This window comes from Artemia franciscana, chromosome 17, assembly GCF_032884065.1.
Source record: "Artemia franciscana chromosome 17, ASM3288406v1, whole genome shotgun sequence".
Lineage (NCBI taxonomy): Eukaryota > Metazoa > Arthropoda > Branchiopoda > Anostraca > Artemiidae > Artemia > Artemia franciscana.
In genome coordinates, this window is record NC_088879.1 from 1,169,019 (window position 1) to 1,194,684 (window position 25,666).

A 25,666-nucleotide genomic window follows, 5' to 3' on the forward strand; every position below is an offset into this window, starting at 1 on the left:
TGAACAGGGACATAAAATGCAAATAAAGAATAGGTGGAAGATGACTTTACAGCAGAACAAAACGAAAATAAACAAGATAAGCTAAATGAATCTTAAATTTATTGCTCAGGAGGAAAGGCATTAGTTGCATCGGTGAATGTTCTGGCTCCCCACAAAGCAATTAAGCATTGTCGACGGAGAATTCGACGTTTAAATGACTTGGTAATGTAAGATCTAAAAAAAGATTCTATAGATGCACTTCTAAGGTCATTTAAGACTTTAAACTTTGAAATTTGAACGTGGGTCACGTGACACAGACCCATTGCAAATTCTGCCCTTGATATTTTAAAATCTAAAACCAATTAAATATATACGTATCGAGCAATTTTATTGTTATGAATCTTTTTCCAAGGGACAATTTACGTGAGTATGGCTTGTTTGTGCCTTGTGCAATATAAATAAATTTGATGTTCAAAATTGCTCTTTGTCATGGCCTTAATGGTAGTAACTCTCATGACAGAAAAATCAAATGCCAAGGTTTCTTATTTATCTTTGTTTCATATCCTTTTTGCACGCGCCTTTTAAAATATTACATTTAAGCAAGAACTGAGGTACCAAAAAATGCCACTTTAGAAAGGTCAAACATCAAACCAATTAAAAAGCTAGGAATTCGCCATATTCGAAGTCAATTTATTTACAAAAGTAAAAATAAAATATATAAATTTGTGCTATACTAACGTGTCTAAAATATAAACTCTTTCCTCGTCTGCACTACTATGCAAGGAAGAAAGACCCGTGTCAGAGTTTGAATCACTACCTTCTAACTTCGACTCGTTCACATATTTAAATGAATCCAATGGAATTTGTTCTGTCAGGTTCTGTGACAAGAGTTGCAGCTCTAGCTGAAGCATATCATATTCATGCTCAGTTGCAATGCAGTCTTCTTCGAGGTCACTGTAAATCATTTGTCGCTTTTCTAATTCACTATCTAACTCTTTTAACTGTCTTTCAATTTGACAAGACATGGTGGCTGTTTCTTGACAGTCAATTTCAATTTGTTTCAGCTTTTGACGCAGTTCATAAATTTCAGGGTCTGGACTAGATTCATCAGGAACTGTTTTCAAAGCTTCTGAGAGATGTAATAACCTCTTTTCTTCTTTAATTATTCTTTTATTCACACCTACAATTTTGTTTAAAATATCAATATTTTCAATATCTGGTGATACACTTGATACTTCGCTTTCCGTCCGTTTTCGTCTATGCTTCCTGTAATTCTTTTTAATTATATGTTCTTGCTGACTTTTGAGCTGTTCCAACTGTGTCTTAATAAGCTCACCCTGACTTAGGACTTTCTGTAACAGGGTTTCTATTGATCCAGTTTCATGTTTATGATGCGTCCGTTCCTTGTTTCTCCTGTAAATACAGTTTTATTATCGATTTTTCAGTGTACTAGAGACCCATTCACAATGAAATTTTACTAATAACGATATTTATCAGCACTAATTTCGGGAATCAGTTGAAACGAAACCTGTGCACGACAGAGATTTAGCTAACGTCCGAAACTGGATCGAGTCAAATCCGAGGTTGAATCGATCTGAAGCTATTTAAACACAGACAATTGCTCATGGAATTTTCTGATTGGCTATTACGCGACGCTAATCCAGATAGAGAGAAAAACTACAAACATAAAATAGATAAATGCCTGTGATTCCGGGGATGAGATTATGCGAAAATGTCCCCCATACAATCCATCAGCATCAAGGAGATGATAAATGATAAATGACATGTAGTGGTGCAGTGAATTTGGTCTGTGTTAAGTAATTGGGGGCTCGAAGATCGAACTCAGCCAAAGCAACCCGCTGTAGGGTATGGCATTGGATTCTGGTGACAGAATTATGGGAAATCGTCTCCATAACAATCCAAACAAGAAAAAGCAAAAAGAAGAATTAATATAAAAAAAAGGGAAGTGGAATATAAAAACGTGAAATATTGGGAGGAGCTACTGGAGCTCGTCTTAGATCAAGAAAATTCTTACGACAAGAGAAGCAAGGAGTATGGGGGATTTAGGTAAAGACGAATGCATAGGATAAGTACCATATTAGTTTATTTTAATGTTGAATTATTCATCGCGAAGGGTAAAATCTGATAAGTATCAGTTAAGGCTGTATTTCAGAACACAACTACAGAAGAGAGAATAATGAGGACTTTTTTTCTCCCAGACAATGAACCAACAAAACCTATTTGAATATTTCGGCCCTATATCTAAGGGCCGTCTTCAGCAAAGAAAATAATAAACAATAAAACACTTACAATAAAAGTTTTCGGTTAAAAATCCATTCTTTTTTTAAAATAGCCTTGCCATCAATACTTCTTAACGAAAAGTTCAGCCAAGACTGTGTGATAAAAGCTAACATTTTACAAGCTAAAAAGGTTCATTCATTGAACTAACTGTATTTATCAAAAATAGGAATAATTTCTTATTGCGATATTTGCCTTCTCTGCAGCTAATCTTGTAGTTCTTTCAGGATCGGGCTTGTTTTTATTCGTTCCTATTTTGTTTTATTTTGAATCAAAATATTTTCTGTAATTAATTTTGTGTACATAGGGTTGAGTGTGTATTGACCCAAGTCTCTATTTAGGGATGTATTATAATTTAAGTTTCGTTTGATTTCGATTGCCTCGCGGACAGTTTGTTTGATTCCTAGGTCATTGCTAATTAGAATTGTTTCGTCAAACAGAACATAATGGTTTGTATTTTCAAAAATATGATTGCTTAAAGCTGAATCGAAAGATATGGAGTTATTTCTACATTTTAATTCTTTTTCAATACTTTCTTTGTGTTGCTGTAATCTTGTTACTAAATTTTGGTGGGTTTGACCAATGTAATAATTTCCACGACTACATGGTACAACATGGACCTAGGAATTATTTGAAACTTAAACCAACCATAGATAAGGGACCTCAATTCGAAATTCTGCATTCTTATTAAGGAGCCTTAAATCAGGGTACAGCATAATGTCAATTTATTACAAATATTAAATATACTCTTTGCAAGGGGCCTCCCAAAATCATTACATTATTAGACCCCGCAGGCTCATGATCCGTCCCTGATCCTTGAAACACACCAAAAATTTAAATAGTGCCTATTGAATCTGTAAATATATTGCCAATCGACATAAATGTAATGGAATTTTTTTTCGAAATTTAAAGTTCATTATATAATATATCAGAAGCTGTAACTAGAACTTGTAACTATTATAAACTATCAGTAAGAGCTACTGAAAAGCTAGGGCTGTACCACCAGCTGATCTTTGTAGGTTTGCTCGTTATGGTCGTTTTATACATACATGTACATATACATACATATAAATGTTGTTTTTTGTCTTAAGTGTTTATGCAGTGATATGTACCACCATCTGATTTTTGTATGTTTTCTCATTATGGTTGTTTTATACATAGACCTACAATGTTGTTTTTTGTCCAAAATGTTTATGTAGCGATTTATAAATCCGTTATTGCTTGAATAATTTTTTTTTCATGTAACGACCTATTCAGCTTGATTAATGAACTCTTAATCATGCTTTACTTTTAACAAATAATTAATTCTACTCAGACATTGTCAAGTATGAAATGTAGGTTACTGTGATATTTAATACTTCACAAATTACATTCAGTAACCGGACAAAAGACTAAAAGGGCAAGAACAATAAGAGGTTCTGGTCAATCAACAAGAATTGTTTGAGTGTTCAAATAAAAAACTGAGAAAGTAACGATTTCACTTAGTCCCTGAACATTAAGACAAATAGGGTGAAAGCCATCAGGCCTTGTCCCACCGAGATGTTTAGACTAGATCTGAATACAAAATTTTTGCAAATGATTTTTTCTCCAGTGGGTCACGAATTCGCAACAAGGTGACACTGGACGAGATTTGAGACCAACTGAAAAGAAATTAGGTGTAGTAGACTGAGCAGTAAATTTTGCAATAAATTGAGCCAACATTAATCTCTAGAATTGTGATAAAGTAACGCACTATCTATTTCGCCTTTTGCTTTGCAGGTGCTCAAGACAAATGTTGGCCAAATGGAGAACACTTTTTAAAAATTGGCAATGTCGACCCATACCTATGGGAAGAAAAATTCAAAAATAAAAACAAGTTAAAAGAAAAATCATGCAATATCATTTGATACCGAATTGGTATATCATTGAGGAACTTTTATGCACGTTACAAGCATTTTAACTTGAAAACGCTTAGTAACATCTTTACAACCTGGAATCATTTCTTTGGGGTCTTTATATCGCCACTTAATAACTGAAGCTACGAAGATTAAGTATTTTATCTCACTAATGATCTCTTACCTATAGAAAATACACCAACCGGAAAGCAGTTTACACACATGAGCTACTTAACGCAAGTTTTTCCGTAGCAATATGAGAGATTTATTTTAGAGGAAGGCACTTTTTTTCCACCAATATTTTGTTTCATAATTTTTTAACTTTTTTCCAATAATAACTTTAAAATTGAAAACTATGCCCAACGCATAATTGTATATAGACTACACATTTTGACGAAGCAAACCTGTTTAATAAACCCATATAACTGAGATGAATACCCAAATTAGCTCTGTTATTCTTTAGCAAGAATGAGTCTGTTATTCTTGGCCCAAATTTGTGTGTCTTATGTCTTCGTTCGTAGTTTTTCGTACAAACGGCCAAATGAATCAACTAATTGAAAAACTTTTTTCCTATGATGCGTTGAAATATAACGATAAATAATAGTTCAAATGGGGATAAATCCTTTTGTTAGACAGGGAAAAAAACAATTAGAAAAATCGGATATTTCGATCAGATATAAAGTGACCGTCATCAACAGATCTACCATATATAACATATTGGCTGACGACGGTCCCTCCATAAAAGGATTTATCCCTATTTGAACTACTAACTGTCGTCACGGAAAGGCAGTGTGGTCTTCAAAATACCTATATTGAAACATAGACAGCTCAAACATACAAGAGAAAACAAGAAAAAAGGAAAAGAGAGAAATGAGGGTTCGATTAAAGCAGTGACACCTCTATGGTTTTCATTTGGCCCCTAATCCTTCGAATCCCAGTCGCGACACATTTTTTTAAACTTTTTCGATGTGCAGGTGTTAATTACATCGTAGAGAATGTTTACTAAGAGCAGTAGGTGTTAATTAATAAAAAAAAGCGACGAGGGCCAGGACTTCCTTTCTTCAGGATTATCTTGGTTGCTACGTAATGAGGGGGGGGGCACTCGTGAAAGGATGTGACACAGTCTTGCACGTGGGTGTTAGGTAATGGCGGAGCCCAAGTGGGTGTTACGGAATGACGGCGCACACGTGGGCGTGTTTCGTAATGACAGGGGCACACGTAGGTATTACGTAATAACAGTGCACACTTGGGATGTTGCGTATTGACGGTACAGATGTGGGACGTTACGTAATGACGGTACACACATCGGCGCTACATATTGCTTTAAGAGATCTTTTTCATCAGGATTTTGTTTTCCTTCAAGGCTTTTTTTTTCTTTCAAGGCGTTCTTTTTCTTTAAAGGCGTTTTCTCTACAGAATTTCTTTTTCTTTCAAAGTGTTTTTTTCTTTTTGAGATTCCTTGTTCTTTCAATACGTTTTTCTTTGGGAGCCTTTACATTCCAAAGATTTTTGTACCCAATAGGATTCGAAAAGGCATTTTTAATGGAACAGAGCGTGAACCAGGTGGACTAAGAAAGTCTTTGTAATATTATGATTCAGGAAACAGATTCTACACGCTAACCTATTGCACGCAAGGAGAATCCCCTGTTCGCGAATACTAGAATGATTAAGCTATTGATTATGTGTCTTCTATGGCTGCAATAATTGAGATGCAGAGGGAAAAATCGATTACTAAAGCTTAATTATATTTGAAGTGCACCTGCTTGCTAAGTTATGCTTCAGAAGTGTATTACAAACCCATACAAAGCGATTCTTAACTACTTAGCGATATGATCCTAGCATTTTCGGGGGTCCTTCTTAGAGAATTTCTAGACATGTTTTTTTAGAGAATGATATAAACTTGTTAAAAAATTATGAAAATTCTTCTTCTTAGAGAATGTTTAGAGATGTTATCTTAGAGAATGACCTAAGTTTGCCTAAAACATGGAAAATGAGGGCACAAGATAAGTGAATTAGTTCTATATTTTGTTCATTTTTCCTTTGTATTATTTTCTTTCAATTCCCAGCCTGTGAAACTCAATGGCTGACACACGATACCTAGTAGGCATCATCGCACATAGGGAATTTTTGGGAATTTTCCTGTAAAAACATTCGTTTACAATAGAATAGATCATTTAAACTTCATGAAAAACCACCGTTAGCGTTTCTTCTGATGACTCCTAGCAATTGCAGCCAACGCAGCACAATGAACCAGCCCCAATGACACCCTCAGGGGGTGCATTATAATACATAAGGGTTTTCAGCCTTTCTCTCTCAAAAATAAATGTATAAATTAAAAAATAACCTTCATTTTTATTTGACTAGCGGAAACCTGCCATTTCATCATTAGATTGCGATGTTCTATTCCAATGCCAAGCCTGTGACACTCAATGGCTAATAAAAATCACCCTCTAGCACCCCTTCATCATTTCTAAAGCATTTTCGGACATATTCTTGATAAAAAATATGCTTTAACTTCATTGGATCGTTTTTTCGTAAGCAAACCCCTTTGTGGTATCCCCTTCAAAAAACACTTCTCACTACCGTAAATTTATGCGGTTATCCCACATGGCATCCTTCGGCACCCATCATCGCCATTTAAACGTTTTCCGACATTTGAAAACTCCGATATATATATATATATATATATATATATATATATATATATATATATATATATATATATATATATATATATATATATATATATATATATTTATTTTTGTTGATATGATTTTTGTCAATTTCTAACCTGTGCCACACTATGATTGGCCCTAAGGCACCCTCTACCATCACCTCATTAGTCCTAAGACATTTATCAGATATTTACTTGTTAAGAATCACGCATTTTATTCATTGGTTCATGTTTTCGCAAACCAGCACCCCGTGATAAACCAGGTCAATTCACGCCACCGTGCCACACTGTTACTGACCAAATGACACCCTCTACCACCCCCTGTTTATTCCTAAGACATTTTCAAGATATTTTCTTGTTAAAAATCATGCATTAAATCTATTGCTTTATGTTTTTGCAACCCAACCCTCCTTGATACACCAAGTCATTTCACACCATCGCGCCACACTATTACTGATCGTCTAACACCCTCTGGCACCCTCATCACTCTAAGACATTTTCCAGATATTTCTTTTTAAAAATCATGCGTTCAATCTATTGGTTCGTGTTTGCTGCAAGCCAACCCTCCATTATATAACATATCCTTTCCCACCTTGTCATGACTGGCCCCTTTGGCACTCTCTGGTGCCCTCTAATCATTTGTAAGAAATTTCTAGATGAATTTTGAATAAGGTGAAAACCAATTCCGCTGATAGTGTATGATGTATTTTGTATAATGTAATAAAAATTAATGATTTTTACAAAAAAGTATTTTGTATTTTGTAAGAACTGTTTGTAATTGCTTAGGATGTCTTTCGTTTTGCGGGAATTATTTTTGCTTCGTAAAAAGAATTTGTGATTTCTTAGGATGTATTTTTGTTTTGCAAGAATTATTTTTTGTTTTGTAAGAAGTACTTTGTATTTTGTATGAGGAATTTTTGATTTTTTGGGGTTGATTGTCGTTTAGTAAGAATTATTTTTCTTCTGTTACAAGTATTTTTTTTTTGTAACAAGTATTTCGTATGTTGTACTTCGTATTTTATAATAACAGTTTGCGATTGTTCAGGACGTATTTTTGTTTTGTAACAAGTACTTTCTATTTTGTAAGAACAGTTTCAGGATGTCATAGGGGTGGTACATTGTGCCACGCTGACCTCAACTGCTAGGAATAATCAGAAGAAACTCTAATGGGAATTTTTTCATTAAGTATAAACGATCCATCCTATTGCAAACGAATATTTTTGCAGAAAAAATGCTAGAAAATACCATGTGTGCGATAATGCCTGCTAGAAGGTTCCGAAAAAAGCCATTCAGTGTCATAGGCTGGGAATTACCATGTAACATTGCATTGTAAAAGGATAAAAAATTCTTAGGCATGATAGTTTGGCCCAAACGGGAGCCCTTTGCAAGCCAAAGATTACCACGGAGGCAGTCGGATAAAAAATATTGGAATTGGCAGAATTTTGAGTGGATTTGGCGGAATCAGAAGTGTGGAATCGGGGGCAGAAGTAGGGAATCCAGAACTGATGCAGCCGGAGCCAGATTTGGAGTTTGGATCAGAGGAGGCATAGTGGGAGCTGGGATCAGTTGAACCGGGGTGGAAGCCAGCAGAATCGGAAGTGGATTTGTCGTAACCGGGGGGTCAGAAGTGAGGGAAGCGGCATTAGTTATCACCTTATTAAAAACTATATATAGAAATGAGTTAGGAATGACGAGAGGCACCAGAGGGTGCCAAAAAGGCCAGTCATGGTTTGGCACGGTGGCGTGAAATGACATGGCGGATCACGGAGGGTCGGCTTGCAAAAGACACAAACCAATGGATTTAATACTTGATTTTGAGATAGAAAATATCTGGAAAATGTCTAAGGAATGATGAGGGGCGCCAGAAGCTCAGTAATAGTGCGGCAGGGTGTTGTATCACGTAGGTTTGGGTTGCAAAACATGAAGCAATGGATTTGTTGCGTGATTTCTAACAAAACAAAATATCTTGAAAATGTCTTAGGAATGATGAGAAGGTGCTAGAGGGTTCCAGAGGGCCAGTAATGTCGTGGGAAGGTGGTGTGAATTGAAATGGTCTATCACGGAAGGGTTGGGTTGTAAAAACATGAACCAACGGATTTAATGTGCGATTTTTAACAAGAAAATATCTGGAAAATGTATTATGAATGATGAGATAGTGGCAGAAGGCCAGTCATAGTGAGGCACAAGTTAGGAATGGATAGAAAATAGTATCAACAAAAGCAAAAAATATATCTCTCGGGGTATTCAAACATCAGAAAACGCTGAAATGATGATGAAAGGTGCCGAAAGGTGCCACTAGGGGCAGCCGCATAGTGCCATTGTGGTCTGAAGTATTTTTTGTTTGGGGGGACTACGATGGGGTTTGCTTAAGAAAAACACGAACCAATAGAGTTAAAGCATAATTTTTTATCAAGAAAATGCCTGAAAATGCTTTAAAAATGATGAATGGGTGCTAAGAGGCTGCTGTGTGTCAACCATTGTGGGTCACAGACTGATAACTGCCATCGAGTATCACAATGATTAAGTTTAATTTTTATCATTAAGTTTAAATGATCTACTGTAAGCAAACATTTTTGCAGGAAAATAGCCGAAAAATGCCATATGTGTGATAATGCCTGCTAGAGGGTGCCGTATGTCAGAGGGTGCCATTGAGTGTCACAGGCTGGGAATTGAGAGAAACAATACCAAGGAAAAATGAAAAAAATATAGAATTAAGTCATATGTCTTGTGTCCCAATTTTCGTAAGTTTTGAGCAAACTTCAATCATTCTCTAATAAGGAGCACTTACCTATTTTTTGAGCAATTCTATGTCATTCTCTAAGAAAACATCTCTAGAAATTCTCTAAGAAGCACCCCCAAAATGTTAGGATCATATCGCAAAGAAGTGAAATATCACTTTCTCAGGGTTTATAATACCCTCCTAAAGAATTACTTAGGAAGCAGGTGCACTCAAAATATAACCAGACTCTAGTAATTGATTTTCTCCTCTGCGTCTCAATTATAGCAGTCATGGGAAACACGTAATGAATGGCTTAATCATTCTAGTATACGCGAACAAGGAATTCTTCTTGCGTGCAATAGATTATTATTTTTAATCTATTCCTTGAATCATAATATTAGAAATACTTTCATAGTCCACCTGGTTATCGCTCCACGCCATTGGATGGATATGCCCTTTCGAATCCTAATAGGGACAAAATCATTAGAATGCAAAAGTTTCCTGATAAAAATGTAGTTAAAGAAAAAAATGAAATTTCAAATATGTCAATACGCAAGATCCCACATGTGCGATGTCATTACGTAGTATACCCTCGTGCCCCCCGCCAGTCCGTTGCACCAACGTATGCCCTCATCATTACGCAACAACCACGTTAATCCTGAAATTAGGAAGCCCGGGTCCTCGTAGATTTTTTAAGTAATTAACACCTGCATCTCTTAGAAAACCTGTCTTATGACGTAATTAATGCCTGCGCCTAGAAGATGTTTTAAAAAAGTTTCACGACTGAGATTTGAAGGGATCTGGGCCTCATGGAAACCATAGAGGCATCACTACTTGGGGATGCATATTTCATCTTTTTTGTTTATACAAGGTTTTCCCCCATTTGATGTAATTTTCTTGTAGTTTATACCTGTGTATTCCAGTTTGTCTTTTTTTTTTATGATAAAAGTTTTGGGATGTGCAGTCAAAATATTTGCATTTTTTTAAATTTATTTCATTCAATTTCTGAATTAAAAAGTCTCACCCGTTGCTTATACATTTTTGCATTTTTATTTTGCTTATACATCCAGTATCGTCATATATTATAGAGAGCGTCCTAATCTTTTACAGTAGAAGGACATCAGTTAATTTAACCATTCCAACTTACAACTACCCCTAGGTCTTGAGCACCATCCCGCCAACTAGTTCTGTTTTACCCTGACTATGTTGACTTTAGTCGAGATTGTTGACAAAGACCTGCCATCTTTTAAAGAATACCAAAGGAAAAAACAAGTTTTATGAAATGAAAATAAGAAGCAACATTAAAAATTAAAATAAACGAAAATTAATCAGTATATGAAGGTGGCTATCCCTTCCTCAGTCCTTACTCTTTACGCTAAAGTCTTCAAGTTCTATAAAATAACTTCTAATTCAAATTCAACAATTTTTGTGCTTAAGGAGTCATTCATAAAGAATTGGGACAAAATTTTTAAAACTTTAGCGTAAAGAGCAAAGGTTGAGGAAGGGTTAGCCTCCCTCTCCTCCCAGGAGATCCCTTTCCTCCCCCACGTAAAAATTCCCCTTGAAATTTCCTCCCAGAAACTTTACTCCCTGAGAGAATTTTCCCCGTGGAAAACCCTTCAGATAGTTCCTCCGAATGATTTCGGGGTATTTCCTCAAAACAAATAGTATATGTAAACAATAAGGATATTCCATAGGAGGTCATGCCATCTCCAGAGGCATAGTCATGGGATTCTTAAATTATGCTGCACAAAATGGCCATTTCGAAGTTTAAATCGGATGACTTTGGGGAAAAGAAGAGTGGGAGGGGGCTGGTTGTCTTACAACATTTTTGATCGGTTTGAAAGGGCATTAGAACTTTTAAATTCCGTTCGAATGAGCTCTCCCCTGATCCTCCAGGACCACTGGTTCAATGCGGTTACCCGAGGGGAAAACAAACAAAAAAAAATAAATTGTAGAGGTTTGTAGGACCATGTAGAAGTTTCAAGCTCCTATCTGCAAAAATGCGGAGTTTTACATTTTTTTTGCCAGCAGAAATATTACGGATGCGTATTTTTTATTGTTCTTTTTTTCTTCTTTCCCAGGGTGATTGTATCAACTCAGTAGTCGTAGAATATCGCCAGAGGGCTTATTCAAACGGAAATTAGAAGTTTTAGTGCCCTTTTTCAGTGACCGTAAAACTATATGGCAACTGGGCCTCCTCCCGCACTCATTTTCCCCCAAAGTCACCCGATCAACATTTTGAGATATACATTCTGTTCAACATAGTCAAGAAAACCTAAAAACTATTTCTTTGAGAATGACTTAATCCCCCACAGTCCCCAAAGGAAGTTCTGCAGGTTATGAACTTTGCCCATTGTTTACATATAGTATCGGTTGTTGGGAAGTATACAGACGTTTTCAGGGGGGACTTTTTTCTGGTGAGAGGGGTTCGGGGAGGGGGTTACGTCGAAGGATCCTTTCATGGAAAAATTTGTCTTGGAGGAAGGGAATTTTCCATGAAGTGGGCTCCGGATTTCCCAGTAGCCTATTATTTAAAAAATGATCAGAAATTAAATAAAAAAAAACAAGTTTTTTTCCAACTGAAAGTAAGGAACGACATTAAAACTAAGAAATAACAGAAACTACTACACATATGATGCGCTTTGCCCCCTCGTCAATACCTCGCTCTTTACGCTAAAGTTTTGTTAGTACTTTCAAAAGAGATTTTTATTCTAACTAAACGGCTTCTGTGATTCAGGGATCATTCTTAAGGAATTGGAAGAAAATTCGAACTTTTGCATAAAGAGCGATGAATTAACGAAGGTTACACACCCCCTTACATACGTCAAAATTCCTATGTTTTAAGTTTTAATATTGCTCCTGACTTTCAGTTGAAAAAACTTTTTTTTTTTATTTAACTGTTATCAGAATTCCTTTTCTTTTGAGTCGGTTGCTATTGAGTCGAGTCGCTCCTTACTCACAGTTTGTTACAACGAATTGTCCGATAAAGTCGCAATTTTTCTGTTACAAATTTAATATCCAAATTTAGTATCGTTTACAATTGGCATGGAATGGTCCACTTTCAATTTTGCATCTAGTATTTTCTGATTTCCTTGTGATTTTATTTGTATATCTCTTTTAGTTCTTCAGTGTTTTAAAAGTTTCAGTCTTCTATGTTTTTGCTTTTAAATCTAAACCGAGGATGCATTCTTACTTATAGACAAAATGTTGGCGGTATTTTTTTGTTCAATGAGTTGCAACGAAGTTAGTCCGACTTCGAAGTTTTTTTTATTATCCTTCTAATTCTTGGACAAACGCAGAAAAATTAAGTCTAAGGCCACTATATATCCCCTTTTTGGTACCTAATATGATACACCTATATTCTTTAATATACCACATACCCTTCAGAAAAGAACATACCCATGGGGAGGTCCTCAGTGGCGAACATTCTAAAAACCTAAATTTGTTTACGAGATTCTGGGCATTTATTAATAACATTATAAAAAATCATTTTTAACTGATCCCCTTTAAAAATCCTACGTGCATGCCTTCCTCCAGGGTATGTCCTATGGCCCTATTCCAAATAGCGTCTTTGTGTATGTATCCATGCAAAATCTCCTTAACACTCCGACAGTACCATCTAAATGCGGTTGTTGCTATATGTTTTTTTCTTTCAAATAATTAATCACTCACTCAGTAATAACCTTGCCTTAAGCGATAGATATATTACGATGACTATGGTAACCCATTTCCTTTTTGAGAATTTTACGCGTTGCACATTCATTGACAGACCTGACATTTATTTTTACTATACCCAACTAGGGCTCTGCCCATCAACAACCGCTTTGAACACAAATTTAGTACCATCCGTTTAATATTCTACAGAGTTAGTTGATGAATTACTCCTACTTTTACTATTCCTTCATGTTTTGTAGTAAATCTGGGAGTGTAATAAAGTTAGTGAGAAGTGGCTTAAACGAGAAATTGAATTAGAAAATTTTTTCGGCAATTTTAAATTAGAAGAATTTTTCGGCAAAAATATTCATCAAACAGTACGTGGTAACGAACTGTAGTAAGGAGCGACCCGGCTCAATAGGAAACGAAACTCTAAAAAGCGGAATTTTGATGCTAAAAGATACATCAAAAGAATCGGATTTTCATGCTGATTTTAGTTATATAAGTTCCATCAAATTTAGTTTTTATCATCAAAAGTTACGAGCCTAAGAAAATCTACCTTTTTTGGAAAATAGGGGAAAACACCCCCTAAAAGTCAAAAGAAATCACATCATCGCATTCAGCGTATCAGAGAACCCTATAGCAAAAATTTCAAGCTCCTATCTACAAAAATGTGGAACTTCGTATTTTTTGCCAGAAGACGCATCACGGGTGCGTGTTTATTTGTTTGTTTGTTTTTGTTTTGTTTTTTTTGTCTTTCCAGGGGTCATCGTATCGACCAAGTGATCCTAGAATGTCGCAAGAGGGCTCATTCTAATAGAAATGAAAAGTTCTACTGCCCTTTTTAAGTGACCGAAAAATTGAAGGGTACCTAGGCCCCCTCCCACGTTCATTTTTTTCCAAATTCAACGGATCAAAATTTTGAGATAGCCATTTTGTTCCACATAGACGAAAATCATTATAACTATGTCTTTGGGGATGACTTACTCCCCACAGTCCCTGGGGGAGGGGCTGCAAGTTACAAACTTTGACCAGTGTTTATATACAGTAATGGTTACTGGGAAGTGTAAAGACGTTTTCAGGGGACTTCTTTCGGTTTGGGGGGTTGGGTTGAGGGAAGGGGGCTGTGTGGGAGGATTTTTCCTTGGAGGAATATGTCATGGGGGAAGAGAAACTCAATGAAAAGGGCTCAGGATTTTCTAGCATTACTATAAAAAAAAACAATGAAAAAATAAACATGAAGAAGTTTTTTCAATTGAAAGTAAGGAGTAGCATTAAAACTTAAAACGGACAGAGATTATTAAGCATATGAGGGGTCCTAAAAATACTTTAGCATAAAGAGCGAGGTATTTAGGAGGAGATAAATACATCGCTCTCTATGCTGAAGTATTTTTAGTAATTTCAATTACTTATTCTACGGCCTTTCTGGTTCAGGGGTCATTCTTAAAGAATTGGGACAAAACTTAAGAGTTAGTATAAAGAGCGAGGTATTAACTAGGGGACAAACCCCCTCATATACATAATAAAAATATAAGAATATAAAAGTTTGTTACGTAAGTTAATTTTTAAGTTACGTATATTTTTTACTAATAAAAACGTTCGTTTAAAATTAAAAGTTCTAGGTGCCTTTTTAAGTAACCGAAAAATTGGAGCGCAAATAGACCTCCTTCCCCATCCCTTATTTCTCAAAATCGTCTGATCAAAACTAAGAAAAAGCCATTTAGCCAAAAAAAATTAATATGCAAATTCCATTTTAATAATTTATGTGCGGAGAGCAAAAATCAAACATGCATTAATCCAAAAGCGTTCAGAAATTAAATAAAAAAGAACTAATTTTTTTTAACTGCAAGTAAGGAGCGACATTAAAACTTAAAACAAACAGAAATTATTCCATATATGAAAGGGGTTGTCCCCTCGTCAACGTCCCGCTCTTTACGCGAAAGTTTGACTCTTTCTCACAAATCTACTTTTTAAAACAATAAAAAAATGATTTGCAATGAAAGAAGTATTTTTTAAGAGACAAACAGCGATATTAAAAAGAGCAGAAGTTATGCTAAATATGAGCAGGAAATGCGAGGGAATAGGGGCAGCCATTGCCTCATCTCCCACTCTAGATAGTACAGTTTGACTGATGATTTCCTGAAAACAGTTTGCTTTCAGGAAATCAAAGGAAATGATGATTTCCTGAAAGCTTAACGAATCAGTAATTGCAGGTGTTTTGTTTTCTGAGTTACTTTTCGAGCAAGTAGTTTGAATCTCACATACCCCCTTCCGAATTACCGCAACCTATCTATATTTGGCTGAAAAAAGATAGTAGAACGACAATTTTCCGGCTAATTGATAATAGCAACGCATATTTCTTGTCCTTAGTAAGCTAGTTTTTTATTTCACCCGCATTAATCTTACTTTTGCTTTCGCACAAAAAACTGGCCATGTGAAGTCCAACTGAACTCCATGTGAAGTCTTGAAAGGAACAGAGGGAGTGGACACAGTCATAAATTTCATGGCAACCCCGGATAAGTGTATCTGAGAGTCTGTGTTAAGATTTTTTCTCTCGAGTGCCTGCCAACAAAATTATCGTCCCGTGTCAAGTAGCGCATAGAACAAAAAAGGAGTAGTAAAGGTAAAAAAAAATTCTTACTGTACTCAATAGTATTGGGCACAACTAAAATATTTGTTTCAAAATAATAATACCCAATAAGTTTAAATCTTAGCCAAACATAAGAGGCGAAATAATACTTTGGTACTTGTGCCTTATAGCCACCACACTCAAGTTCTGTCGAGAAGTGAAGTTTGGTAAATGCTAATGAAATAAACAAAATATAATGAAAATATAATATTTTATGAACATAATTATGAAAAATACAACAAAGAACTATACAAGGTGGACCGTCCAGATCGCATTATATTAAATACGTAACCTAAACTAGCCTAACCTAACCAAAATATCAACTAAATATTTAGTTAAAATATAGCTACAATGCAGTTTCCCACCGAGCCGAAGCTAATAGTGTCTGGTATATGGAATATGAAAACCGGTCATTGTCTCATGTTCGCGATGCAAGATCTTGAGTGTGGTGGCAATAAGACAAAAGTGCCAATCCTATTTTTTTATTAAAGAGCGATCAGAAGTGAATAAATAATGTAAATAAATTTTCTGAAGTTGATCTGAAAAGCAAACATTGCGTCTAAAATCGAATCCATACTAAACGAAAAATAAATACTTTCCATCAACTAAAAATCTATGTTTTATTATTCAGTCAACGATTTTTTTAATATTTGTAAATAAAAAGAAAAAAACAATAAATTTTCCTTCCGGCGAAAATCAAATGTAGCTTTTCCTGGCGCATGGGGGATGTCGAAACTTTTAACTAGTAGTGTAGTGAGATTGCAGAATCAACCTATCTTCTTGGACTGCAGCCAAATTCACCCTATGCTTACTTGCTCTGCTATTAACTCTATCCGTTGCTACTATGTTCTTGCGGCAAAAGATACAAAAGGCATAAATTAAATAGTGTTTTACTGCTTTTAAAATTAATAATTATCCCGTTCGAACGCACACTTTTTGATGAGTTGCTCTGCACGAAAAAGCCACAAACTTTAATGATGTCCTTTACACTTGAAAATATTTTAAGATAGCGGAATAATCCATAAAAAAACTAAATTTGACACTTTTGTTTGTTTTAACATCAAATAGTGATAATTCACAAGAGGAAGCTAACTGTTTTTCTTATTTATTCTGTGGGAAAAAATTAAGTCTTTTAAAATTCAGGTTTGCTTGTTCACTGCCCTTTCAACCATGCACCTTTAAAAAGAACGAAAATAAAATCAATATATGTGTAAAAAATAAACAAAACTTTTTAAGAAAACAAGAGCTAAGAGCTCATATGGCACTTGTGACGAGGCGAGAAGAGCTAAGAGTGGTATGAGCTCTAACAAAATTCTATGAATCAATAGATTGATTTAAAAAGGAAAATAAGAGGCTTAATGCCGGTCAAGATTTAAAATAAGAGCTCTGAGTCACGATGTCCTTCTAAATATCAAAATTCATTAAGATCCGATCACCCACTCGTAAGTTATAAATACCTAATTTTTTCTAATTTTTCCTCTCCGTTTAGCCCCCCAGATGGTCGAATCTTGGAAAACGACTTTATCAAGTCAAATTGTGCAGCTCCCTGACACGCCTATCAATTTTCATCGTCCTAGCACGTCCAGAAGCACCAAACTCGCCAAATCACTGAACCCCTCCCGCCAACTCCCCCAAAGAGAGCGAATCGAGTACGATTCTGTCAATCACGTATCAAGGACATTTGTTTATTCTATCCACCAAGCTTCATCCCGATTCCTACACTCCAAGTGTTTTTCCAAGATTTCCCCCTCCAACTCCCCCCAATGTCAAACGATCTGGTCGGGATTTGAAATAAGAGCTCTGAGACATGAATTCTTTCTAAAAATCAAATTTCATTAAGATCCGATCATCTATTCGTAAGATAAAAATACCCCAATTTTCATGTTTTCCAAGAATTCCGGTTTCCCCCTCCAACTCCCCCCCCCCCCCAACGTCACAGGATCTGGTCGGAATTTAAAATAAGAGCTTTAAAGCACAAGATCCTTCTAAATATCAAATTTCATTAAGATCTGGTCACCCTTTCGTAAGTTACAAATACCTCAATTTTCAAAATTACCCCCCTCCAATTCCACCAAAGAGAGCAGATTCGGTCCGGTTATGTCAGTCACGTTATCTTAGACAGGTTTTTATTCTTCCCATCCAGTTTCATCCTGATCTCACCGCTTTATGTATTTTCTAAGATTTCCGGTCCCCCCAACTGCCCCCCCCCCAATTACGCTTGATCCGCTTCAGATTTAAAATAAGAGATCTGAGTTACGAGGTCCTTCTAAATATGAAGTTTCATGAAGATCCGATCACTCCTTCGTAAGTTAAAAATACGTCATTTTTTCTTATTTTTCAGAATTAACCCCCCCCCCCCCCCCAATAGATCGGATCCGTTCCAATTATGTAAATCACGTATGTAAGAGTCCTGCTTATTTTTCGCACCAAGTTTCATCCCGATCCCTCCAATCTAAGCGTTTTCCATGATTTTAGGTTCCCCCACCCCAAACTTCCCCCAACGTCACCAGATCCAGTCAGGATTTAAAATAAGAGGTTTGAGACACGATATCCTTCTAAATATCAAATTTCATTGAGATCCGATAACCCGTTCGTAAGTTAAAAATGCCTCATTTTTTCTAATTTTTCAGAATTAACCCCTCCCCCAACTACCCCAAAGAGAGCGGACCCGTTCCGGTTATGTCAATCATGTATCTAGGACTCGTGATTATTTTTTCTACACAGTTTCATCCCGATCCCTCCACTCTAAGTGTTTTTCAAGTTTTAGGTTTCCCCCTCCCAACTCCCCCCCCCAATGTCACCAGATCTGGTCGGGTTTAAAATAAGAGCTCTGAGCCACGATATCCTTCTAAATATCAAATTTCATTGAGATCCGATCACCTGTTCGTAAGTTAAAAATACCTAACTTTTTTCTAATTTTTCAGAAATAACCCCCCCAACTATCCCAAAGAGAGCGGATCCGTTCTGTTTATGTCAATCATGTATCTAGCACTTGTGTTTATTTTTCCCACCAAGTTTCATCCCGATCCCCCCACTAAGTGTTTTCCAAGTTTTAGATTTCTCCCTCCCAACCCCCCCCCCCCCAATGTCACCAGATCAGGTCGGGATTTAAAATAAGAGCTCTAAGACACGATATCCTTCTAAACATCAACTTTAATTGAGATCCGATCACCCGTTCGTAAGTTAAAATACCTGATTTTTTCTAATTTTTCAGAATTACCCCCCCCCCAACTACCCCAAAGAGAGGGGATCCGTTCCGATTATGTCAATCATGTATCTGGGACTTGTGCTTATTTTTCCCATCAAGTTTCATCCCGATCCCTCCACTCTAAGTGCTTTCCAAGATTTTAGGTTTCCCCCCTCCAACTCCCCAAAGGTCATCAGATCCTGTCGGGATTTAAAATAAGAGCTCTGAGACACAATATCATTCCAAACATCAAATTTCATTCAGATCCCATCACCCATTCATAAGTTAAAAATACTTCGTTTTTTCTATTTTTCCGAATTAACCGCCCCCCCCCAGATGGTCAAATTGGGAAAACGACTATTTCTAATTTAATCTGGTCCCGTCCCTGATAAGCCTGCCAAATTTCATCGTCCTAGCTTACCTGGAAGTGCCTAAAGTAGCAAAACCGGGACCGACAGACAGACAGACAGACAGACCGACAGACAGACCGACAGAATTGGCGATTGCTATATGTCACTTGGTTAATACCAAGTGCCGTAAAAACAAGGAACATTCGAAAGATTATGGAGAAATTGTAAAACTTTCGGCGGATGATGCACTTTTTCTTAAAAGAGAGAAAAAATGAAGTCCGTAGGAAATTCAAAGCGACGATATGCAAACCCAAATACAATTATACCCACGAGGAACTCAACCCACCATAACTGAGCCCAAGCAAAATTGATCAAAATCCAAATTCAACCCAAAAATAATACGCTTATTCAAAATGAGATCTGGCGGAATTCAACTCGCGCTAAATTCATGGAGACTAGTCGTCGAGAGGTCAAACCGTCGTGACAGGCTGAAGGACTGACAACTCACCAGTGGAGATTTGAATTGCCGGGCAAACTTTTGTAGGGGCATTTTTTGGGGGGAGGGGGTCTAAATGATGGAAATGATTCAGGTGATATTGTGGTGGCGTTGACGATGATATTAACAGCATTGAAGAAGATGCACACGACTTTGGTTCAGAAGGGAGGTAAAACTTAAAAAAAAGTTTATTTCGACTAAACTTATCGAAAGATTAATCAAATCTTGCGCTTTTGAAAAGCAAGGCACGGGTTGGCCGGACCCTCTGCGTACAAACTATGTGATTGTTTTTGGCTTAAAAATCGTTGATATCTTCGTTGACACTATTATCATCACCGTCATCATCTAACACCTTCAAAAATCTCCCTTAAAAAGATGTATACTGGGATAAATTATGGATTGGCTGATTTTTATTTGTTCAAATTTGCTTGGGTTGCGTTTCGGGTTTTTTCTTGGTTGAACATTGCACGGTTTGAGCTTCTCTGTGACGAAATTAACAAGGGTTGAATTTTGGATGGAAAGATCTTACGAAACCCCTCAAACAGCGTTGGTAAAGTTTGGAATATTTGGCCCTAAAAGTGTATTTTTGTGAACTCACAGACCTCTTGAAAAATCCTCGTATAGGCTATTTTCTTATTTTTTAAATTTTGACTTTATACACTTGGCAGTGATTAAAGTTTTTCTAGAATAGGAAAATACAAAAACAAAGTCAAAAAGTAACAATAAAGCAAGAAATATGGCAATGAGGAAACTGAGGCAGGCTTGAAAGAAAAACAAACATCCAGATCTAGTGCTACTCTCTAACCATTAAAGAAATCTGAAATCTATAAAAGCTTGGCTTTAGGAAAAGGAGGCTTTTCTTTTTATGGGTTGCCCTGTTTTTTTTTCGTTATCAATTATAATTACTACACTTTTTCACTGATCTGCCTACGTCCCTTAGTTTACAGATATAGCCGAACACCTTTTTTGGTTTTAGCCGTCTTCTTACCCTTAAAGTTGTATTTTTGTTTTCCCCGTGCCACATGGGTGGTTGAGATAACACCATAAACATAGGATTGCAGGGACATGCACATGAACCTTGAGACGTACATCTAAACGTCCTAAAATAATTAACTTGGCGTACGGTATTAGTAGTGACAGGGCCCCTGTCACTATTGGTATTTATCTAGGGTTAGAAGTAAAAATATTCACCTCAGAATAAATCTGACATCCTTATCAGCTGATTCACCCCATGTCTTCCAGATTCGCCAAATACGAGTCATTGGACTGAGGCTCCGCTCCATTTCCTGCCATCGCTCTGCTATAACGTATTTTTCCCATTGCTCCTTCGGTATCCCTTCTGATGAAAGAAGGGCCTGAATGGCCTCTGTGCAAGTTGTGTAACGATTTACCCCGGAAACAGTGAGTGGTGACCCTTTATACCAAACCGTCACCTCCATCCGACATTTGCCTGAAAAGTACACGTAAGTTTAAATTTAAGACACAAGTTAACAAGAAGCTTTTTGAGCCAGACACTGTAAAAACAAGTTATTCAAATAAATACCATTTCATTATTTAAAGAAGTATCTTCTTTACAAAAATTACACAAAAAAATAAGTTTTTTTCAACTGAAAGTAAGGAGCAACATTTAAACTTAAACGAACAGAAATTGTTACGTATATGATGGGGTTTAACCCCTAGTTCATACCTTGCTCTTTACGCTAAGGCTTAAGTTTTGCTCAAATTCTTTAAGAATGACCCCTGAATCACAAAGGCCGTTTAATTAGAAAAGATAGCTCTTTTGAAAGTACTAAAACAGCTTTAGCGTAAACAGGCTAGGGGTTAAACCCGCTAATATACGTAATAATCTCTGTTCATTTTAAGTTTTAAGTTGCTCCTTACTTTCAGTAAAAAAAAACTTATTTTTCTCATTTAGTTTCTAATCGTTTTTTAAATGATGCTGGGAAATTCGGTGCCCCCTTCATAGAAATTTGCCTTCCGCCGTGAAAACATCCTCCAGGGAAAGGTCATCCGACGTAATCCTCTCCCCCCAACCCCCCACCAGAAAAATCCCTCCTGAAAGCGTCTGTATACTTCCAAATAACCAATACTATATATAAACAATGGACAACGTTCATAACTTACAGCCCTTCCCTTGGGGACCGTGAGAGCTTAAGTCATTCTCCAAGACATAGTTTTTATATTTTTGACTATGCTGGACAAAATTACTATCTCAAAATTTTGACCAGGCGACTTAGTAAAAAAAATGAGTGTCGGAGGGGGCCTACATGCCCTCCAATTTTTTGGTCACTTAAAAAGGACACAGGAACTTTTAATTTTTGTTTGAATGAGCCCTCTCGCGATATTCTAGGACCACTGGATCAATACGATCATCCCTGGGAAAAACAAACAAATAAACACGCATCCGTGATCTTTCTTCTGGCGAAAAATATAAAATTCCACTTTTTGGCAGATAGGAGCTTGTAACACTCTACATAAGGGTTTTCTGATACGCTGAATCTGATGGTGTAGTTTCATTAAGATTCTATCACTTTTAGGGAGTGTTTCCCCCGTTTTTTGAAAATAAGGCACGTTTTTGCAGGATCATAATTTCTTATGGGTAAGACTAACTTGACTTATATATTTGAAATCTGTATAATAGTCGAATTCTTTTGATGTATCTAATCTGTATAATAGTCGAATTCTTTTGATGTATCTATTGGTATCAAAATTCCGTTTTTTAGAGTTACGGTTACTATTGAGCCGGGTCGCTCCTTACTTAGAGTTCGTCACCACGAACTGTTTGAAAAATAGTTTAGGCTTACGCGATAGGATCAAACAGTATAAAAAATGCAGTTTTAGGTATAAGTAGTCATTGGCCGATCTGCCTGTGGACTTTTGGAGGAAATGCTGCTGCTACTACTGCCACTCATGTCGATCTTCCTGAGAGTAAAAAACTTTATTAGTGGCACACAAGATAAAAACCGTTAAGTGCTAAAAGCATTAATGAAACAAAAAAAAATGGGGTAGTTATATTGAAAACTTCAAGAAAGTAGGTTGTGAATTCCCTCCGAAAGCATGAATTGGATGAACAATGCAACTAAAATTAAAAACAAAAATTCAAGGAAAAACCGCTGCGATGCCAAGCCGCACGAGGCAGCCCCTTGATTATAGCCTTCATATCCTCAAAACTACACATGTAATTGGCCTCATGCCAACTGCGTCCAGACACCCAGAGCCAGACTACGCTTGTGAATGACGTAGGCTTTATCCTCCTATATTGATCATAGCGGTTCAAGCGATGGACTTTTGTTTCAAGAGTTTTTAAAGCTCTTTAAAATTTCCGTCAATTTTTTCGTCACTACTTTTTGCTTTTAAGTCAATTATGGATAATAATTAGCATTCTTCAATCACTGACAAATGGTGACTTCTCAGCTATTTTTAACGGACTTTTTTAACGGATTTTTAATGGACTTTTTAACGGATTTTTTTAACGGGCTTTCAATTTTCAGCTACTATGAGCTACTATCAGCTATTTCTAACGGACTTTTTTAACGGACTTTTTAATGGATTTTTTTAACGGGCTTTCAATTATCAGCTACTATGAGCTACTATCAGCTATTTTTAATGGACTTTTTAACGGATTTTTTTAACGGGCTTTCAATTATCAGCTACTATGAGCTACTATCAGCTATTTTTAACGGACTTTTTTAACGGATTTTTAACGGACTTTTTAACGGATTTTTTTAACGGGCTTTCAATTATCAGCTACTATGAGCTACTATCAGCTATTAGGGTTCGCACTTTACTAGGCTGCAGCTATTGCTACAATTGAATTCTGGATAATTTTAATCATGAATTTAACTAGCAGAAATCAGTTATGGATTTCCATCCATGAAAAGTTAATAGTAAGATATTAGAGTCATTTATATGTCTAAGTCTTTGTTTTTAACCCAGGTAAGATCATAATCTACTCTAATAAACTATTTACAGTTGAAGTCAGAGATCAAGAGGTTATCTACGTGGTGGGCCATTGTTTAAGCTCAAACTGAAAACAAAAAAACAAATTATAGATCTCAGAGGTATACCAAAGTAATTAGAGACACAAAGAAAACTAGCAGTAGACAGACTTATGTGCGAACAGCATACTCATTTTATATTCGTCTGGTTGGATATAATTAAAACATTGGCTGGTATACACGTACTAATACACGTACTATTCACGTACTATATAGTACTATAAACGACTATGCTTCAAAATAGGTATTAAAAAAAACATTTATAATTCTTCCTTTCAATATTTCTTTTCTACCTATTCAATCACAGGTTAATTATGTTGGTTTGGTCAGGTTGGTTCAATCCAAAGCTATAGAATACATCTAGTGTTTCCTAAAAAGCGTAGTTGTTATCCTAAGTCTTCTAGAGTATCTTACACCAATGGCTGTATTTACATAGGCATATATGCTTCACTGGAATCTTTCGAGGGAATAGCTTAGAGCATATGGTAAATGTCAAAATGCACCATTCACATACACAAAGTGAAAATTCATACTTTTTACCTTAAATCCTTGAAAGAGACTTTTAAAAGTTGAAAATTCTTCTTTATCTCTCAGATATTAGGGGAATGTGAGATATCATTTTCGTTTTGGGCAAAACGTTGTTGTGAGATTTGTTTCAAGGTTGTCAAAATTAATTTTTCCAAAGTATATGCAGGGCCGGATCGACAAGGTACGGGTTTTGTTTCGGGCCCCCTCTATTTAGTAATTTTTTATGTAATAAAATTGTGCAGCTATTTTGCAGCTGAAAACATTGTGACAATTTTAGGTTCGATTATCGCTTACACTGTATGAAGCTAAAGGAAAACATGAGCTCCAGTTTTATATTTGTTTTTGGAACTATTTAGATAGCGAATGATGTGCTATAACAGGTCAATTTGTTGGCATCGAAGATTGCGATGTTCTTCTAACATAATATTTTTTTTGGTACTTATGTGCATAATTGTACACACTCGAGAAGAGTAGTCAGGTCAATCCTAACAAAATGTACCAAAATTATGATGAAAATATAATACTTAAGCAACAAATTTGGGCTATAAATTTACACATTAGGAGGGAGAGTACAGTATAGGGGTATGCATGCAAAATGTGTTATCTATGAATGTTCTGAACATTATGAAGTAAGAAATGTTCCCCAACTACACAGGGTCCAATACTTTACCCCTCCCCCTAATATGCAAATATATAGCCCAAATTATATAAGGTCAATTTATTCTGTAACCCGTCACTGTTTTTCCACCTTGCGTAAGCAAATTATTTCTCAATACAGACAAATAAAACTAGTTTGTTTTCAAGTGTGTACCATTATGTATACAAGTACCTTTTTTTCTTCTGCACTTTCATTTCTGACTGGCTCTGATTCTCGCTATTCTCTAACAGCATAGTTCTTTGTTCTCCGCTGTCATTTTCAACACTCTTGATACTTCTGATACTCACCTCAGCGTGTCTGCTAACCCTACAGTTTTTTGTTCTTCACTTTCATCGTTGACAAGCTCTTATTCCTGCTGTTGATTTTAATTCTCGCTGCTTATTACCTTCTAACTGCCTATTTCTTTGTTCTCACAGCCATATATCTTCTAAACAAACATTTTTCTGTTCTTCAACTTCATTTTGATTCTTTCTTACCCTTATTGTCACATGTCTTGTAACCGCATATTTTTTCTGTTCTTCACTTTCGTTTTGAGACGTTGTGATTCTCGCTGCTACTTTTTCTTTAAAATGCATATTTCTACGTTCTTCAATTTTGTTTTGACATGTTCTAATTTTCA

The 25,666-nt window shown here is 36.1% G+C and overlaps 1 protein-coding gene across 1 annotated transcript in view; it reads right to left on the bottom strand.

Moving 5' to 3' along the window:
* Positions 1-648: 648 nt before the first annotated feature.
* The window catches only part of LOC136037665 (ras association domain-containing protein 8-like), a 63,541-nt gene continuing 38,523 nt past the window's right edge, over positions 649-25,666 (bottom strand). The window contains exons 2-3 of the mRNA XM_065720394.1: positions 21,055-21,313; positions 649-1,392 (exon numbers count right to left, since the gene is read on the bottom strand). Coding sequence (XP_065576466.1) covers positions 708-1,392; positions 21,055-21,302 — 933 coding nt within the window. The 5' untranslated portion in view covers positions 21,303-21,313 and the 3' untranslated portion in view covers positions 649-707. The remainder of the gene's footprint in view (positions 1,393-21,054; positions 21,314-25,666) is intronic.